The sequence below is a fragment of the Nicotiana tabacum genome, chromosome 14 (genome assembly GCF_000715075.1).
Source record: "Nicotiana tabacum cultivar K326 chromosome 14, ASM71507v2, whole genome shotgun sequence".
Taxonomy (NCBI): domain Eukaryota; kingdom Viridiplantae; phylum Streptophyta; class Magnoliopsida; order Solanales; family Solanaceae; genus Nicotiana; species Nicotiana tabacum.
This window is the reverse complement of record NC_134093.1, coordinates 91074929-91094867: the sequence shown is the minus strand read 5'-3', so window position 1 is coordinate 91094867 and position 19939 is coordinate 91074929. Positions and strand designations below refer to the sequence as shown.

Below are 19939 nucleotides of genomic sequence, written 5' to 3'. Positions count from 1 at the left end.
ATTGAAATACATTAAAATTGAAAATACATTAAAATTAGAAATACATTAAAATTGAAAATACATTAAATTAAAATACATTAAAATTGAAACTACGTTAAATAGCATAATAATTTAGTAGCGAGACATGTCGTTTTCAGGTACACAAAAATTATTATAGTACTGAGTGAATGTAGCAGATGATTATTGTGGTTGTGACTGTTGTGGTTGTTGACTTCTTTTATACATTATTTGTTGTTGTTCTTGCCGGAAATATTCACGACGAACTGGATCCAAAATAGAATCAACATCCATGGACATAATTTTAGGATCATATTTCAATTCTTTTAGTCTTACTTTTTCTCTTTCAATGTCATTTGTTTCTTTTTGTCTCTCAGTTGCACTATTCATTGCCTCAACAATTTGATTATTTTGTGATTCGACTATCTTCATATAACCATCATCGATTTTTCTCTCCAGATGAACAATTATGTATTGCAGTGTTTGCACGATCAAAATAATGATGCTATCAGAGTTGGCTCTGTTCCTGGTCATGTGGTAATCAATCGAGATCGTGAAGGTGCTGATAATAATTTATTTCTGGATTATTTTTCAAAAAATCCACACTATAATGATTGCCAGTTTCGTCGTAGATATCAGATGTCCCGTAATTTGTTCCTCCGAATAGTTGATGAAGTTAAATTCATGATATGTACTTTGTACAACGCGCCGATGTCATGGGTAGATTTGGATTATCTACTCTACAAAAAATTACAGTCATGTTTAGAATGCTGGCATACGGTTTGCCAGCGGATGCCACTGATGAATATGTGAAAATTGGAGAGTCGACTGCAATTGAGAGCCTGAAGAGATTTTGCCGAGCTGTCATAGAGGTTTTTGGCGAGCAGTATTTGAGATCACCAACACCTAACGATGTTGCAAGGCTTCTGCACATCGGTGAACAACGTGGCTTTCCAGGAATGCTAGGCAGTCTAGACTGCATGCATTGAAATGGAAAAATTGTCCAACAGCATGGGCTAGACAATATGCAGGTCGTAGTAGATCCCCAACAATTATTCTTGAAGTTGTGGCTGATCATGACCTTTTGATATGGCATGCATATTTTAGTATGCCCGGCACCAATAATGACATTAATATTTTAGAGTCATCACATTTATTTTCTGATCTTGCTGCAGGTACTGCTCCTCCCGCCCATTATGTTATTCAAGGACAAGAATATAATATGGGTTATTATTTAGCTGACGGTATATATCCAAAATGGTCAACCCTTATACAAATTATTCGTGAGCCACATTCGGCAAAGAAGAAATATTTTGCGATGAAACAAGAATCATGTCGAAAAGATGTTGAACGTGCATTCGGAGTTTTGCAACAACGTTTTGCAATTGTTGCAGGACCGTCACGTTTTTGGCAAAAAGAAGTGCTACATGATATAATGACTACATGTATTATATTGCACAACATGATAATCGAGAATGAGCGTAATCTTATTGCATCAATTCAAGATGATTTGGAAGGTCCACCTCCAACAGTAGAAATGGAAGTAGATAAAAATCAACGATTTCAAGAATTTTTAGCTCGACATAGAAGAATTAAGGACAAAGATGCTCATTTTGCACTTCGTAATGCATTAATAAATTATTTATGGGAGAATACTAGAGGTTGAAGTTGAATATTTATGTAGTATTTCGAATGAATTTTATCGTTATGTAATATGTATTTAATTAATCTTGTATTGCAATGATTTCACTTTTATTTGAATTATTAGTTAATCTATAATAATTGCTTACAAATTATATTATTTAAAATTTTATGAAATTGTTTTAATGGAAACTACAAATTAATGAAAATAAAAGATGGAATTTGTTTAATGGAAATTAAAAAATAAAATTGAAATAAAAAACAATAATATAATATAGAAGAGAGAGAAAATATAAAAAAGAATATTCTCTTTTAGGGGAAAAAAAATGAGGGAATGGTTTTGTCACGACCCGAAATTCCCACCTTCGGACCGTGATGGCGCCTAACATTTCACTTACTAGGCAAGCCAACGTTAGAATAATATTAACTAATTTTTAAATAATTTTTAAATTATTAATAATCAAAGAAACAAATGCGGAAGCAAAATTTGAAATATAGTGAATAATCCATAAAAATAATTGTATCTAAATACCATCCTAGAATTGGTATCACAAGTGCACGAGCTTCTAAAATAATACAAATAAAGGTCTGAATAAAATGAAGCTGTCTGGAAATAAACACACAGCTAAAGTAAAATAGACGGGGACTTCAGAACTGCGGACGCCATACAGTTATACCTCACGTCGTCTCCGAGTAGCTTAAATCCGAGCAAGTCTATGGCACGCCGCTGGGACTAACTCTGAAATCTGCACAAGAAGTGCAGAGTGTAGTATCAGTACAACCGACCACATGTACTGGTAAGTGCTGATCCTAACCTCGACGAAGTAGTGAAACCCGCTCTCACAATATATTCACATTCGGTTCTGTTGCAGCGTGCAACCCGCTCTCACAATATATTCATATTCAGTTCTGTTGCAGCGTGCAACCCGCTCTCACAATATAACATACATATATATATATATATATATATATATATATATATATATATATATATATATATATATATATATATATGTCGACTTTTAAATAAGTCTGTTGCGGCATGCAACCCGATCATCCAATATGGACTTTTAATAAGTCTGTTGCGACGTGCAACCCGATCCTCCAATATGGAGTTTTAATAAGTCTGTTACGGCGTGCAACCCGATCCTCCAATATGGACTTTTAATAAGTCTGTTGCGACGTCTAACCCGATCCTCCAATATATTCACTATAATTAATTCTATTGCGGCGTGCAACCCGATACTCTAATATATTCATTATAATCAATCCTGTTGCGGCGTGCAACCCGCTCCTCCAACATATTCATTTACCAATTCTTATAGAAGAATTTCCCCAATAAATACAACAATTAATATAAAATTATAAGACAACAAGCATACAATAGTTATGATTTAATTACGAAACATACAAAGGCAAATAGTAAATTATTATAGAAATCAAAGAGAAAATAGGTAATTTAATATTTAATATGCTAAATGTCAAATAACAATTAAGACACATAATTCAAATAGCATGTAACAATTAATGCAAGAATTTCAAGTATTAATATTTGACAAAGAATAGGAGAGAAATAATTATTATAATAATTAATTCATGATTTAAAATAATTTATAATTTTTCAAGTAATAAGGCAAACAATTAATTTGACAACGTATAGACATTCGTCACCTCGCTTATACGTCGTTCAATTGCAATTCACATTACAATTAATTTAAAGGCTATATTCCCTCAAGTCAAGGTTAACCGCGACACTTACCTCGCTTTGTAAATTCCAATCAATTACTCAACCACAACTTTTCCTTTTAAATTTATCTCTGAAAGCTTCAAATCTATTCACAAACAATTCAATATACTCAATACGAATTATAGGAATTACTTCCATATGAATTTACTAATTTTTCGGATAAAATCCAAAATTTATTAAAATATTCGGCAGTGGGACCCAAGTCTCAAATCTCGGAAAAACTTACGAAATTTGAACACCCATTCCGAGATGAGTCCGGATATACAATTAGTTTTGGAATCCGACCTCAAATTGAGGTCTAAATCCTCAAATTTCGAAATTCCTAAGTTCTACCCAAAAATCCTAATTTCACCATAAAAATTCTAGATTTTAGGTTGAAATCTTGTTATAAGATGTAAAAGATTGAAATAAAAGAGTTAGGAATCACTTACCTATGATTTGGGAAAGATTTGGTATTTGGAAAATCGCCTCTTAAGGTTTAAGGTTTTGAAAATATGAAGAATAAATGAAAAATCCCGTCTAATCCCCTTTTACTCAGCTGCAGGTGTCGCAATTGCTACCTGAGCTTTGCAAATGCGAAGCTCGCAATTGCGAAGGAACAATCGTAATTGCGATGCCCTTCACAATCCCGCTGCCTTCGCAAATGCGAGGAAAGTATCATATTTGCGACCACTGAACCGCGCAAATGCGAGTAAATGTTTGCATTTGCGAACCTACCCTTCCCAGACTCCCTTTGCAATTGCGAAGGTAACCTCGCAAATGCGAGAACTGCTGGCCCAGGCTTCTGATCACATTTGTGATGAAAGCCTCGCAATTGCGGACCCTGTTATGTTCGCATTTGCGATGCCTGATCTCGCAATTGCGAGATCAGAGGCCTGCAATAGGTTCATTTATACCAGCAAAATTTATAAGTTCAAAACATCCCGTGGCCTATCCGAAGCTCACCCGAGCCCTCGGGGCTCCAAACCAAACATGCACATAAGTCTAAAAATATCATACGAACTTGCTCGCGAGATCAAATCGCCAAAACAATATCTAAAACTACGAATTTAACACCAAATCAAATAAAATTCTAAAGAACACTTTAAAATTCATATCTTCTCAATTGGACGTCTGAATCACGTCAAATCAACTCCGTTTCTCACCAAATTTCACAGACAAGTCTTAAATATCATAATGAACCTGTACCGGGCTCCGAAACCAAAATACGGACCCGATACTAACAATGCCAAATATCAATCAATTCTTAAAAATAAATAATTTCCAGACTTTTAATTTTTATCAAAAATTCATAACTCAAGCTAGGGACCTCCGAATTCAATTTCGGGCATACGCCCATGTCCCATAATTCGATACGGACCTACCGAGACCATCAAAGCACGGATCCAGGCCCGTTTACCAAAACATGTTGACCGAAGTGAACAAAAATTAACTTTTAAGGAAAAAATTCTTATTTTCATTAGTTTTCAACGTTAACACTTTCCGGAAACCTGCCCGGACTACGCACGTAAATCGAGGAGGGTAAAAATAAGATTTGTAAGGCTTAAGAGCTCAGATTCGAGTTCTAAAATATAAGATGACCTTTTGGGTCATCACATTCTCCACCTCTAAAACAATCGTTTATCCTCGAACGGACATAGAAAAGTACATGGGATGGTAAAAAGGTGGGGATATCTACTCTGCATATCGGACTCGGACTCCCAAGTAGCCGTCTCAATAGGCTGACCTCTCCATTGCACTCGAACTGAAGGGTAACTCTTTGATCTCAACTAGCGAACTTGCCGGCATAGAATTGCCACCTGCTCCTCCTCGTAAGTCAAATCCTTGTCCAACTGGACAAAGCTGAAATTTAACACATGGGATGGATCACCATGATATTTCCGGAGCATAGACACATGGAACACCGGATAAACCGCTGATAAACTAGGTGGTAATGCAAGCCTGTAGGCTACTTCACCACCCCTTTAAGAATTTCAAAAGGTCCGATATACCTAGGGATCAACTTGCCCTTCTTTCCGAACCTCATTACACCTTTCCTAGGTGAAACCCAGAGCAATATTCTTTCTCCAACCACGAATGCAATATCACGAAATTTACGATCGGCATAACTCTTTTGCCTATACTGAGCTGTGCGAAGTCGATCCTGAATAATCTTGACCTTATCCAAGGCATCCTGTACCAAATCGGTACCCAACAACTGAGCCTCTCCCGGTTCAAACCAACAAACTGGCGATCGGTATCGCCTTCCGTATAATGCCTCATATAGAGCCATCTGAATGCTCGACTGGTAGCTATTATTATAAGCAAACTCCGCAAGTGGCAAGAAATGATCCCAAGAACCTCCAAAGTCTATAACACAAGCGCGGAGCATATCTTCCAATATCTGAATAGTGCGCTCTGATTGTCCGTCTGTCTGTGGATGAAATGTTGTACTCAACTCCACCCGCGTGCCTAACTCATGCTGTACAACCCTCCAGAAATGTGAGGTAAACTGCGTACCTCGATCTGAAATAATAGACACGGGCACCCCGTGAAGGCGGACAATCTCACGAATGTAAATTTCAGCTAACCTCTCTGAAGAATAGGTAACTACCACTAGAATGAAATGTGCTAACTTGGTCAACCTGTCCACAATGACCCAAACTATGTCAAATTTTCTCTGAGTCCGTGGGAGCCCAACAACAAAATCCATAGTGATACGCTCCCACTTCCACTCAGGAATTTCTAACTTCTGAAGTAAACCACCAGGTCTCTGATGCTCGCACTTAACTTGCTGACAATTCAGACACCGAGCTACATATGCAACTATATCCTTTTTCATTCTCCTCCACCAATAATGTTGCAGCAAATCTTGATATATTTTGGCGGTACCTGAATGAATAGAATACCTGGAACTGTGTGCTTCTTCAAGAATTAATTCACGAAGCCCATCTACATTAGGCACACAAATACGACCTTGCATTCGCAAAACTCCATCTTCCCCCACAGCAACCTGTTTGGCATCACCGTGCCGCACCGTGTCCTTAAGGACAAGTAAATGAGGATCATCATACTACCTTTCTCTGATGCGCTCATATAAAGAAGTCCAGCGACTGTGCAAGCTAGAACCCGACTGGGTTCTGAAATATCTAACCTCACAAATTGATTAGCCAAAGTCTGAACATTTGCAACTAATGGCCTCTCACCAACCGGAATATACGCAAGACTGCCCATACTCACAGCCTTTCTACTCAAAGCATCAGCCACCACATTGGCCTTTCCGGAGTGATACAAAATGGTGATATCATAGTCTTTCAAAAACTCCAACCATCTTCTCTGCCTCAAATTAAGATTTTTTATTTGAACAGATACTGAAGGCTACGATGATCAGTAAATACCTCACACGAGACACCGTAGAGGTAATGCCTCCAAATCTTCAGCGCATAAACAATGCCTGCCAATTCTAAGTCATGAACAGAATAATTCTTCTCGTGAACTTTCAACTGCCGCGACACATATGCAATTACCTTGCCATCTTGCATTAATACTGCACCAAGCCCAATGTGAGATGCGTCATAATATACCGCATACGATCCTGAACATGTGGGTAATACCAACACTGGCGCCGTAGTCAAAGCGGTCTTGAGCTTCTGAAAGCTCAACTCATACTCGTCTGACCATCTAAATGGGGCACCCTTCTGGGTCAATCTAGTCTTAATAGTTATTCATAATCAATTACAGAATCGTCAATTAACTTCATGTTAACAAAAATCTCGTTTCAAACCTTCACAATACTAATAACGAGATGCGAGGCATGAAGACCTCATAATTATTTACCCGAATTAACGAGTCACATTTAACGCCACCTGGGCGGGCACCTACCTCGTAGGTTACAACTCAATATTACAACACGAATTTGGCAAGTATGCACAGAGAATTTCATACAAAAAAGTTTCAAATAAGCCTAGCAGGCATGACTCCCTATTAGTACTATAGTACAAATTTAATTTTCACAAGGGAGAATTTAAACACAAGAATTTTTATCACAAGGATCTCGTCCTTATATAACTTCCACCGCAGCTCATAGCCCGGTTTAAATATATCAATTTATTTTAAAATACGAGGACCTCGGCCTCAGTTCTGAATCACAAGTAATATGCACATCTTGCCAATCGAAACTTTCCATTTTCTCCTTTTAAATAACTTTCGTTAAACAAAATCACAACACATAATGAACCCCACACCGGTAGGGCATATAATTCACAATTTGTAATTAATTACCCGAAAATACATCAAAACATACCGAAATAAGACCAGAAAGCCACATTTAGCTCACAACTCTTATTAGAGTCCATCATGGAATGATAGGTGTAGTTATCTCCATAAAACCTCCCAACATAATTAAACACATAAGTAGATTATAGAATTACGAAGCTCACTCATTAGTGGAGCACAATAGGAAGACTCGTCTTGATACTCAGAACCGAATCAAGTTAAGGAAAATATTCCTTTATTTTAAATCGAGGTCGTACCTATAATGACACTATCTGATGTAACGACCTCCACCATACCATAAAACAAATATAACAACGTCTGGGTCTCCACCTCTAGGACGCCTTCTACCCGCCTGTCCTCCACCCTTAACTGATCGTGTGAGTGGTGTAGTAACTGTAATGGGGCACGTAGCCTGAGTGCTTTGATGAAATATGCCTCTCCCAAGTTTGGGACAATTTTATCATGATGTGCCTAGTATCGCCGTATTCATAACTTTGTGGTTTTGGCTGCTCATATTGAGTCTGTGCCAGATAACTGGGATAACCATTGTAGGAAACTCATGTCAGTGGTGCATTAAAAGAACTTACTGGAGCACCTCGATTAATCCGATGTGCGAACTGGGCTGGCCGACTACCCGAGCCCCCGCCATAATGATTTATACTCGCAGAGTAGAATCCACTAAATCCCCCAGAACCTCGAGACGTCTTGGTCTCCTTAGTTTCCTTTTTTTCCTTACCCCTAACACGTTCTAATATCTTGGCAATTTCTACCACCAGTGGAAATGAAGTATCAGTCTGTAGCTCCCGAGTCATACAAAATTTTACGATCATAATTAAGTCCTTTAATGAGTCTGTGGACTCGCTCTCTGGCTGTAGGAAGCAAAGTAGGAATATGACGGGCTAACTTATTGAACCTGATGGCACATTATGACACTGTCATGGTGACCTGACGCAATCGTTCAAACCCTATGCACCATGAATTACGGAGAGTCCGGGAAACAAACTCTTTCAAAAGTATTTCTGAGAACCGAGCCAAGTGGGCGGTGTTGTATTGGCTGGTCTGCCCTCTTCATAGGCTTGCCACAGACACCTGTGGAGAATTATCTCTCCCAAGGCCAATTTCTTCTTTTGTTATGCTGACTCAATACTGTTGAGTTGACCCATTTTTTAACATACTCTTCGATTCTTCTTTGGGGTAAACTTTATCCCTATTTATATACAATGATCACAAAACTAGAGCTCCATACAGACAATTCTTAGTCCACAATCTCGTCAACCACTGTACTTCCTCCGAAGCACCCCAAAATCCGCAACCGTGACGTCCATGCTGAGTAGACCTTCTGTAAATTTAATGTTATTTCTTTAACTCCTTTGGTACTGAAGTATAAGATTATTACGGAGGCGGACATACCGCAAGTCCCAACCTTATTCTCTATAAGATCTCAGGCCTTAAACACATGTAAATTTTGAGAGAACCTTTCAGTACCACATATATACATTTCAGGCCAAAACTGATATAACAAATGACTCGCAATCCATTCATTGATAGTGGACTCCCCCACTCGGCATGAAGTCATAGTTCACCACGTCTGATGGTCCACAATATTAACCTTCACAACTCGTATAAATCAACCAGATGCCAAGGTACGTTGCACCCCCCACATTATTCACTAGGTGATCTCTTTATACGTCTGCATCTTCAGTCGGAATCACACGTTGAGGCAATATTTGAGCATCTCTAGCTCCCTCGTAGTTCATCTGCGGCATCACGAACCGTCGACGCACAACTGATACCGAGTGCGCAATGTCATACACGAGTAGATACAAAGGAATGTGAGATATAGGTTTCAAGCAAAATCAATGCCACACGATAAGGAATGAAAGAGGTGGTATTGTTCCTAAACTTCATAGTATGTGAGAGATAAGTACAGACGTCTCCGTATCGATCCTTCAGACTCTACTAAGCTTGCTCGTGACTCGTGAGACCTATGTAACCAAGTGCTCTGATACCAACTGTCACGATCCGAAATTCCCACCTTCGGACCGTGATGACGCCTAACATTTCACTTGCTAGGCAAGCCAACGTTAGAATAATATCAACCAATTTTTAAATAATTTTTAAATTATTAATAATCAAAGAAACAAATGCGGAAGCAAAGTTTGAAATATAGTGAATAATCCATAAAAACAGCGGTGTCTAAATACCATCCCAGAATTGGTATCACAAGTGCACGAGCTTCTAGAATAATACAAATAAATATCTGAATAAAATGAAGTTGTCTGGAAATAAACACACAGCTAAAGTAAAATAGATGGGGACTTCAGAACTGCGGACGCCATGCAGTTATACCTCAAGTCTCCTCCTAGTAGCTGAAATCCGAGCAAGTCTATGGTATGCCGCTGGGACCAACTCTGAAATCTGCACAAGAAGTGCAGAGTGTAGTATCAGTACAACCGACCCCATGTACTGGTAAGTGCTGAGCCTAACCTCGATGAAGTAGTGACGAGGCTAAGGCGGGTCACTTACATTAACCTGTATGCAATATTAGTAACAACAACAATAATAGAAATAAATCAGGTAACTCATTTATAATGATTGAAGCCAACTCAGCAGTTATAACCAATTATCATTTCCATCAATTATGTTGCAGCGTGCAACCCACTCTCACAATATATTCACATTCAATTCTGTTATAGCGTGCAACCTGCTCTCACAATATATTCACATTCGGTTCTGTTGCAGCGTGCAACCCGCTCTCACAATATATTCACATTCAATTCTGTTGCAGCGTGCAACCCGCTCTCACAATATATTTATTTTAATCAAGTCTGTTGCGGCGTGCAACCCGATCCTCCAATATTGACTTTTCATAAATCTGTTTCCAATATATAAATATGTATGTCGACTTTTAAATAAGTCTGTTGCGGCGTACAACCCGATCCTCCAATATGGACTTTTAATAAGTCTGTTGCGGCGTGCAACCCGATCCTCCAATATGGACTTTTAATAAGTCTGTAGCGGCATGCAACCCGATCCTCCAATATATTCATTACAATTAATTCTGTTGCGGCGTGCAACCCGATCCTCCAATATATTCATTATAATCAATCCCGTTGCGGCGTGCAACCCGCTTCTCCAACATATTCATTTACCAATTCTTATAGAAGAATTTTCCCAATAAATGCAATAATTAAAGTAAAATTATAAGACAACAAGCATACAATAATTATGATTTAATTACGAAACAAACAAAGGCAAATAGCAAATTATAATAGAAATCAGAGAGAAAATAGGCAATTTAATATTTAATATGCTAAATGTCAAATAACAATTAAGACACATAATTCAAATAGCATGTAACAATTAATGCAGAAATTCAAGAATTAATATTTGACAAAGAATAGGAGAGAAATAGTTATTATAATAATTAATTCATGATTTAAAATAATTTATGATTTTTCAAGTAATAAGGCAAACAATTAATTTGACGACGTATAGACACTCGTCACCTCGTCTATACGTCGTTCACATGCAATTCACATAACAATTAATTTAAGGGTTCTATTCCCTCAAGTCAAGGTTAACCGCGATACTTACCTCGCTTTGCAAATTCCAATCAATTACTCAACCACAACTTTTCCTTTTAAATTTGTCTCTGAAAGCTTCAAATCTATTCACAAACAATTCAATATACTCAATACGAATCATAGAAATTACTTCCATATGAATTTACTAATTTTTCGGATAAAATCCGAAATTCATTAAAATATTCGACAGTGGGACCCACGTCTCAAATCTCGGAAAAACTTACGAAATCCGAACACCCATTCCGAGACGAGTCCAGATATACAATTAGTTTTGGAATCCGACCTCAAATTGGAGTCTAAATCCTTAAATTTCGAAATTCCTAAGTTCTACCCAAAAATCATAATTTCACCATAAAAATTCTAGATTCTAGGTTGAAATCTTGTTATAAGATGTAAAAGATTGAAAGAAAAGAGTTAGGAATCACTTACCTATGATTTGGGGAAGATTTGGTGTTTGGAAAATCGCCTCCTAAGGTTTAGGGTTTTGAAAATATGAAGAATAAATAAAAAATCCCGTCTAAACCCCTTTTACTCAGCTGCAGGTGTCGCAATTGCGACATGAGCTTTGCAAATGCGAAGCTCGCAATTGCGAAGGAACAATCGCAATTGCGATGCCCTTCACAATCCCCATGCCTTCGCAAATGCGAGGAAAGTGTCGCATTTGCGACCACTGAACCTCGCAAATGCGAGTAAATATTCACATTTGCGAACCTGCCCTTCCCAGATTCCCTTCACAATTGCGAAGGTAACCTCGCAAATGCGAGAACTGCTGGCCCAGGCTTCTGATCGCATTTGCGATGAAAGCCTCGCAATTGCGGACCCTGTTATGTTCGCATTTGCGATGCCTGATCTCGCAATTGCGAGATCAGAGGCCTGCAATAGGTTCATTTATACCAGCAAAATTTATAAGTTCAAAACATCCCGTGGCCTATCCGAAACTCACCCGAGCCCTCGGGAATCCAAACCAAACATGCACACAAGTCTAAAAACATCATACGAACTTGCTCGCGCGATTAAATCGCCAAAAAAATACCTAGAACTACGAATTTAACACCAAATCAAATGAAATTCTAAAGAACACTTTAAAATTCATATCTTCTCAATTGGACGTCCGAATCACGTCAAATCAACTCCGTTTCTCACCAAATTTCACAGACAAGTCTTAAATATCATAATGAACCTGTACCGGGCTCCGGAACCAAAATGCGGACCCGATACTAACAATGCCAAATATCAATCAATTCTTAAAAACAAATAATTTTCAGACTTTTAATTTTCATCAAAAATTCATAACTCAAGCTAGGGACCTCCGAATTCAATTTCGGGCATACGCCCATGTCCCATAATTCGATACGGACCTACCGGGACCGTCAAAGCACAGTTCCAGGCCCGTTTACCAAAAATGTTGACCGAAGTCAACAAAAATCAACTTTTTAGGTAATTTTTTTTATTTTTATTAGTTTTCAACGCAAACGCTTTCCGAAAACCTGCCTGGACTGCGCACGCAAATCGAGAAGGACAAAAATGAGATTTATAAGGCTTAAGAGCTCAGATTCGAATTCTAAAACATAAGACGAGCTTTTGGGTCATCACATGTTTCTGTGTTTCTGTGTAGATGCCCTTTAAGGGTTTCTGTGTAGGCCTAATGCTTGGCACACCTAAGAAGCAACAGTGAACCGAGCGTCAAAAAAGGGAGCAAAAGAACCAAAAAAAAGAAGAAGATAAAACAAACTTTATAGTTTTAAGCGCAAGTAATCCAAAATCACAAGAACAAAGCAAAGCTTACATATGTACACTACACCATCGATGAATACATCGCAGTATATGGACAAGCAGATCATGGATCTAACAAATTCACAGAGCAACAATGACTTCATCAACCTCATGAACCCTCACCAGGACATTAGCGGCGGTACAAAGGGGGAAAGTATTGTTCCGAGTTACGAATCCCACCCGATTCGCCCAACTGGATCATCGCCGCCAAAATCTAATATTGATTCGGGTCATACTACTGGAGCTAGGGCTTGGAATTCTGCTGAATTTAAAAGCAAAACTGCTAGCATCAGAGTAATCGCTCCTTCTCCAGTAGTATTCTGTATTTTTAAGAATATTACAATTATTTTCTTATACGGATTTAAGTTATGCCCTGATAGTATAAAATCAGTAAATTTTAACATGTGATAGTAGTTTAGTTATCATTTTACCAAATTACCAATTAGAGTGGAAATATATACATAGTTAGTGTAAGGAATTTTTTCACCATCTGGCCATCTTTACCTCTTTACCTGTTGTATCAAGTAACCTGTCTTGCCTTATTTTATAAGATTACAAATCCACATTTTAAGGAGCCTTCCTATAAATATCCTATAGTGTAAAACATTCTTTACACAGACAGTGATTTTACACTATCAATGATTTTTAACCTTGGATAACTAGTTAGTTGTCATTTTTACGAGATTACCAATTAATACTTATCAGGAGATTTACATGTAATTACCTAATAAAAGACCTGATTTTGCAAGTATTCTTTACATCGTCAATGTATAGAATTTAAACTCTAACTTATAATGTACTATATTTTCAGTAGCAGTGTAGGCACACTATTATTCTGCACCCACTAGCTTAAAATCCTGAATCTGTCTTTGACAATGCAATGAACACTTGCTCTGTTTGATTCTCTTGTATGGGCTTTGGTTGATGACTAGTTTTGATTTCTAGTTGTGTTGGTGTGGAGCTTAGATATTTCTCTATTTGTTGCGTCCTTTGTAGTTCATTAGTGTTGTAGTGCGGAAATTTTTGACTTTGCCTATGAGAATTGGTATTGAAGTTTGTTGTTATAGCTCTGTCTGAATGGTTTTGGTTATTGAACCGTATTAATTTAGCTTGTTGTGAACCACTTGACCATTATGTGGTCACTGACCTTTTTGTTGTTTTAGGGCTACTGTCACAACAACAATAATTGCTTCAGTTCCAACTTCCAAGCAAGGTGGGTTCTGGGCTTCTGGCACATCTAGATGATGCACCAAGTGAGCTAGTAGTATATCATATAAAAACAATCTTTTGCTTGGCGTGTTTTATGAGCAAGAATGGTCAACTTGTAGTTATCCAAATATCTGTTGCTATGATAAAGATTCTTAAATTAAAAAGCATCAGCAAGAAAAGGACATGTACATGCCCACGATACTCCTGGTATCGTATGTGCTCTAATTGCTTGAGGACCTTATGAGGCAGTATCGTTCTTTTTTAATCTCTTTCTCATTTCACTTCTCTTTTATGTTCTGCTGAATCTGGTTGGATATCTACTTGCTTTATTGGGCCAGTTTATGGAACTATGCATAAGTTCTGTCAATGATATGTATCTTGTATTGTAATTAACGTAATTCAATGCAGAATTATGGTTCTCTTGACTCACTTGCACCGGCCAAACTCATTGTGGATAAAGATCTGAAAACTGTTGATTCATCTTTGTTATTTGAAATTGATCATACAGTGAAAAAGTACGCTGATAGTCTTCTACTTGCAATAGAGAGCGTGAGTGCTCGACTATCACAAGTAGAAACTCGAAATCGCCAGATTGAAACTTCTCTTGATGACCTCAAGCTTTCTGTTGATACCAACCATGGGAGCACTGACGGAAAACTGAAACTGGTGGAAAGTATTTTCAGAGCGGTATCATCTTTCATATAACTTCTTCTATATGTTTTGACTAAACTGCTCTATGAGCTGGGTAAGTGTAGGCTGCATTGTTTTATCCTTTGTTGATTATATATGAGCTTCTTTTATTTATATATTTATTTTTTCTGGATTCTTGCCCATTTTTACACGAATCTTAGGAATATTGCATTTTGCCTCTTGTATTACTGGCTCATCTATTTTTTAATATCTTTCTCCGAGAGCAATACCCTTTGCATAAATATACTCTTATGTCTGCTGAATAAGTTTTGGGCAGTTTCTTGTGGTTTTAAGCTTTTACGTCTCTCTATCTAAGGCGTTTCAGCATGTAGGTGTGGGAGAATATTGGTACAATTCAAAGCCATGCAAGGAGAGAATGCTATTATTAAGCAATGTGTCAGACCCCACTCGTGGGTTGCGTGGTGAGCACCCTCCACTTCCAACCAAGAGGTTGTGAGTTCGAGTCACCCCAAGAGCAAGGTGGGGAGTTCTTGGAGGGAGGGAGCCGAGCGTCTATCGGAAACAGGCTCTCTGCCCCAGGGTAGGGGTAAGGTCTGCGTACACACTATCCTCCCCAGACCCCACTCGTGGGATTATACTGGGTTGTTGTTGTTGTTGTGTCAAAAGTAATTCTAGATTTGAGCTATACAGATGTTCTGACAATTGTTATCAATTTGCTATAGTATGATGGTTTTTGTTCTTGAGTTTTGATATTATGTATTAGTGTCTGCTGCGTAGACAATACTATGCTATTTATATTCTAGGCTGACCGTGGCGTATCACTTCAAATTTAAAAATGGAGATATCATAATTTGGAAATGGATCAATGTTATCAAGAACTGTTGGACTTGCTGGAACTTTTTTTATTTGCTGAAGTTGAAAGAGAGGATATTCTGTGTGTTCCCTATTATGGAAGGGAAGAATCATTCCGATGGCATGTCGAATGAAACTTATCATAAGGTTCGTTTGGTGATTGCTTGATGAATTATTAACTTGCTTTTATATCTGTTTCAAAGTAGATTGAAAACTTAACCGATAAAAAGAATAAAAATAATGAAATATTTACTAAAAGGGCTAAAAAAGAAGAAGACAAAATTTTACCTGTTTCCTTTTTCTTTTTGTATCATCATTATGAGCTATGTTATCTTCTAGTTACACAAATTTCATGTAGGTGCAAGATGGTGTACAGGTCATAAAGAATAAACAGGATATAATGGATACTCAACTACAGCTTGCAAGATTTCAAGTTCCAAAGCTTGAGCAGGAAGTAGACACCCACAATACTACACACGTGGACTCAGCACAACCTAGGTCATCTGCTCCTGTTCTGTCTCACCAACAATTTCCCCCTGTTTTAGCGCTTGCTCAACCGCCTTTCACTCTTCCTCCACCTAATGCTCCTCCATCCCCTCCGCAACAGAATTCGCTATCTCAAGTTCAGCTTCAGAACCAGTTGGCCCAGAACCCAATTTCTTCTGGCACTCAAAATGAAACTTATTTCCCACCGATTGGTCGAGCACCAGGAAACTCTAGTCAGCAGTACCAGCTGCTGGCACCGCAGCAGCCACAGACCTCTATCCCACCACATCCACATCAAGGGTATCAGCCTTCGCCTTCACCACCGTACTCGCAGCCATCTCCACCTCTTCAAGGGCATCCGCCTTATACATCTGTTAATCACTCACAACCTCAACCTCCATTGAGCCGTCATCCTGAGGAGAGACATCATATAGCATCGCAGAATTATCCACTACCAAATACCAGTCAACCTCCCTCAAATCCAGCAAGTGGAGCCCCTGCGTCCCAGCAGTTTTACGCAGCTCACTCTAATATATTTGAGCCCCCATATGGCAGACAGGTTTCTGGATTTTCTGGTCCATCCACTGGCCCGGGTGAATCTTATCCTTATAGCGGTTCCCCTGTCCAGCATGGCAGTGACTCCCCTTTGAAATCGCAGCCACTTCTTTCGACCGCAATGGGCCAGAGTGGTGGAAGTGGTTATCCGCAACTCCCCACAGCAAGAATATTACCTCAAGCACTACCTACCGCTTCTGTAGTTGGTAGTGGGTCTAGTTCTCCTCGTACTGGCACTAGAGTTCCTATTGATGATGTAGTTGATAAAGTGACAAATATGGGATTTTCAAGAGACCAAGTAAGAGCAACGGTGCGGAGATTGACAGAGAATGGACAGTCAGTTGATTTGAATGTGGTGTTGGACAAGTTGATGAATAATGGGGAATGCCGGCCGCCACAAGGCTGGTATGGTAGATAACATGTTTTCCTCTTATTCATGTTTCTGTACAGAAGTAGTTTGAGTTACATAGACAAGATTTGGAAATAAAGAAAATCATAGACCAAATTTGAAAAAAGAAAATATTTGTTTGGATTTAAGCGGCTCTGTTTACTTGTGTCATAAAACTTCATTCTTGTGCCTACACAGTGTTTGTTGTTCATTAATGTGACATTTCGGTTCCCTTCTTTGTGCATTTCTTCTCTTTCTTGTAAAGATTAGAGAACACGCTGTATTTTCTATTTAGCCTCTAGTGCTATTAAAAGTCATTGCTTCGTCGTTTGAAGAAATGTGAAGCGAAGGATTATTGCTTTATTGGCAACGCTATGCGCTTCAAACAACAACGCTCAAAGTAATCCTGACGTGATGCGAATGATTTTTTGAATCTCAACTTTGATGAATTGGATTAATATTAGTATTACTGTGTATTGGATGCAGTAAATAGTTAGCTTAACTGAAATTTGATAATTATAGTGTTAAGTTCTTATATCCGTGGTTTTCTTTTTAATCTCTGTAAAATGTGCGCTTCACCACTCGCTTTTCCTTTCAAGCCCTACGTTTTTTTATTTTGGAGCTTTTCGCTCACCATTAGCCACTTCCCTCCTCGCGTTTAACATTTTGTGCATTGTTTTTCTTTATTTGGAACAACAAAGAAAGGTGTTTCCAGTATTCGAATGGCACGGTGCCTGCTGTGGATTAATGAGATTAGCATTTCAAGCCTGACATGAATATCATATCTATTAATGAACGTTCCGTCAGTAAGTGCCAACATGAAATGTTTATATTTGTCAATTTTTCTTATAAAAATGGGTCAAGAATAAATTTTGATGTTATAATAAAAGATTGCATTATCTTTTGCTCCTCAGTTAGTAGCAAATTCTAACTATATTTTTTGAGAGATTCATTCGTACACCAATTACTCTAATCCAAGGTTTAGGGTTATATATATATATATATATATATATATATATATATATATATATATATATATATATATATATATATATATTTGGAACTCACTTGCGCGACAAACTTGATTGGCGCCTCCTACGAACATTAAAGGGTTAGTTAAAGGTTCTACTTTTTCAAGACTCTTGGTGTGTTTAGTATGGAAGAAAATATTGGCTTAAATATTTTCTAAAATATTTTTCTTAAGAACTCATTTTTCCCTAATTAGAAGAAAATGATTTTCCTAGTAAGGGAAAACATTTTTTGGAACTCTCCAACAATGTTTTCAACCCTCCACAATCCCGCATCCCCTCACCCCGCCAACCTTACCACCCCTATAACCCAGACTCCCTACCCTTACCTCCACCTCGGCCTCTTGGCCAACCAAAGACCCCCACTACCACATACCCCATCAACCGCATGCACTGCCAAACCCCCCCACACCATCCCACCACCCTCAACCTCGACCACTGCTCCTACCTCGACCCTCGACACCGATCCTCCTTTCGAACTACTTCAACCCCCGATTCGACCCGACCTTAACCTATATTCTAATATCGACCCCCTCAACTCCAATGCCGACAACCAACCTGACCCGATCCCGACACTAGATCCCCAACTCTTTTGACCCTGATCCTCCACATCACACCCGACTCGAACCCGATCCCCAACCTGACCCAACTCCAACCTTTACTATCGGTCCCTGATCCCGGCCCGCAACCTCTACCCCGATCCTTGACCTTCACAATACTAACCCTCGTCCTAACTCGACCCCAGCCCCGATACCCGATCCTTGACCCTCTTGACCCCAACGCTCGACCCCGACCCTGAGAACTAACCTTCTCGACCATGACCCTTGACATGACCTCTACCTCGACCCACATCCTGACCCCTAACCCCTACCTGACTCGACTCTAACGAGCACCCCTAACCTTCGACCCCAACTCTTGACCCTCACAAGCCTAACCCTCCACCTAACTCAGCCCCAACCTCGACACCTAATCCTCGACTCGCTTGACCCCAATATCTGACCTCGACCTTGACACCTGACCCTATCGACCCTAACCATTGACCTAACCTCTCCCTCAACCCATGCCCGCAACCTTGACCCTTCTGCCCCTTCAATATGACCCGGCGTCAAAGCCCACCCTTGACCACCAATACCCAACCCGAATCAACCCCTACCTCGACCCCTCAGTCCTTCCTATATCGACTCCTGACCTGACTAGACTGTGACTCCCACCATTGATCCTCAAAGAGTCTGACCCTCGACCCTTTCAACCCCTATCCTTGATCCCTCAACCCCAAACTTGACCCTTTATCTTCTCGACCCCGACCCCTAATCTACCTCGACCATGAACCTAATACTAGATCATGACCCGATCGACCCCGACACCAAACCTTTGACATAACTCAACCCGACCCTGACCTCAACCTATTATCCTTCATATTTCATATCTCGGCCTAACCCGACTCTAACCCCTACCCCGATCCTCAACTTCGACCCTCGACCTTCTTAACCTTGACTCTAACACTCAACCTCCATCTTTGACCAACCTCGATATTTGACCTGACCCTTTTGACCTTGACCTTGACCCCCAACCCCAAAATAACTCTCCACCCCAATCTGACCTGATCCTAATCTCGACCACAACCCCCAACCACGACCCCTGACCCTAGTGTTGGTATTACTCTCAGGATCGGGGATATATACTGTCTATTCTAATGCTTCGCGTGTTGACCTTGGTTGCGTGCTGATGCACGAGAGTAGGGTGATTGCATATACGTCGCGCCCGTTAAAGC

General features: G+C 39.2%; 2 protein-coding genes and 1 pseudogene across 4 annotated transcripts; all 3 read left to right on the top strand.

The window, feature by feature from the left end:
- Positions 1 to 456: 456 nt before the first annotated feature.
- On the top strand, positions 457 to 12901 carry LOC107825061 (uncharacterized; annotated as a pseudogene).
- LOC142161656 (uncharacterized) lies at positions 12877 to 17384 on the top strand. 3 transcript variants are annotated; one of them, XM_075229742.1, is made up of 4 exons: positions 12877 to 13293; positions 14163 to 14212; positions 14617 to 15858; positions 16070 to 17384. In XM_075229742.1, exons 3-4 carry the CDS (start codon positions 15808 to 15810, stop codon positions 17168 to 17170), a joined length of 1152 nt encoding a protein of 383 aa, XP_075085843.1. In that variant the 5' UTR covers positions 12877 to 13293; positions 14163 to 14212; positions 14617 to 15807; the 3' UTR covers positions 17171 to 17384. The 3 variants fall into 3 exon arrangements, with proteins under 3 accessions (XP_075085843.1, XP_075085842.1, XP_075085844.1); XM_075229741.1 differs by having other exon boundaries at positions 14163 to 15858; XM_075229743.1 differs by lacking the exon at positions 14163 to 14212 and having other exon boundaries at positions 12917 to 13293.
- On the top strand, positions 13051 to 14913 carry LOC107818562 (uncharacterized). Its single transcript, XM_016644596.2, has 2 exons — positions 13051 to 13293; positions 14617 to 14913. Exons 1-2 carry the CDS (start codon positions 13051 to 13053, stop codon positions 14911 to 14913), a joined length of 540 nt encoding a protein of 179 aa, XP_016500082.2.
- Positions 17385 to 19939: the final 2555 nt, after the last annotated feature.

Excerpts from the sequence above, each read along its gene's own strand:
- LOC107818562 (XM_016644596.2), top strand. The coding sequence starts at position 13,051 with ATGGACAAGCAGATCATGGATCTAACAAATTCACAGAGCAACAATGAC. Across the intron at positions 13,294-14,616 it reads GCAAAACTGCTAGCATCAGA|AATTATGGTTCTCTTGACTC; the intron begins GTAATCGCTCCT and ends AATTCAATGCAG.
- LOC142161656 (XM_075229742.1), top strand. The coding sequence starts at position 15,808 with ATGGAAGGGAAGAATCATTCCGATGGCATGTCGAATGAAACTTATCAT. Across the intron at positions 15,859-16,069 it reads CGAATGAAACTTATCATAAG|GTGCAAGATGGTGTACAGGT; the intron begins GTTCGTTTGGTG and ends AATTTCATGTAG.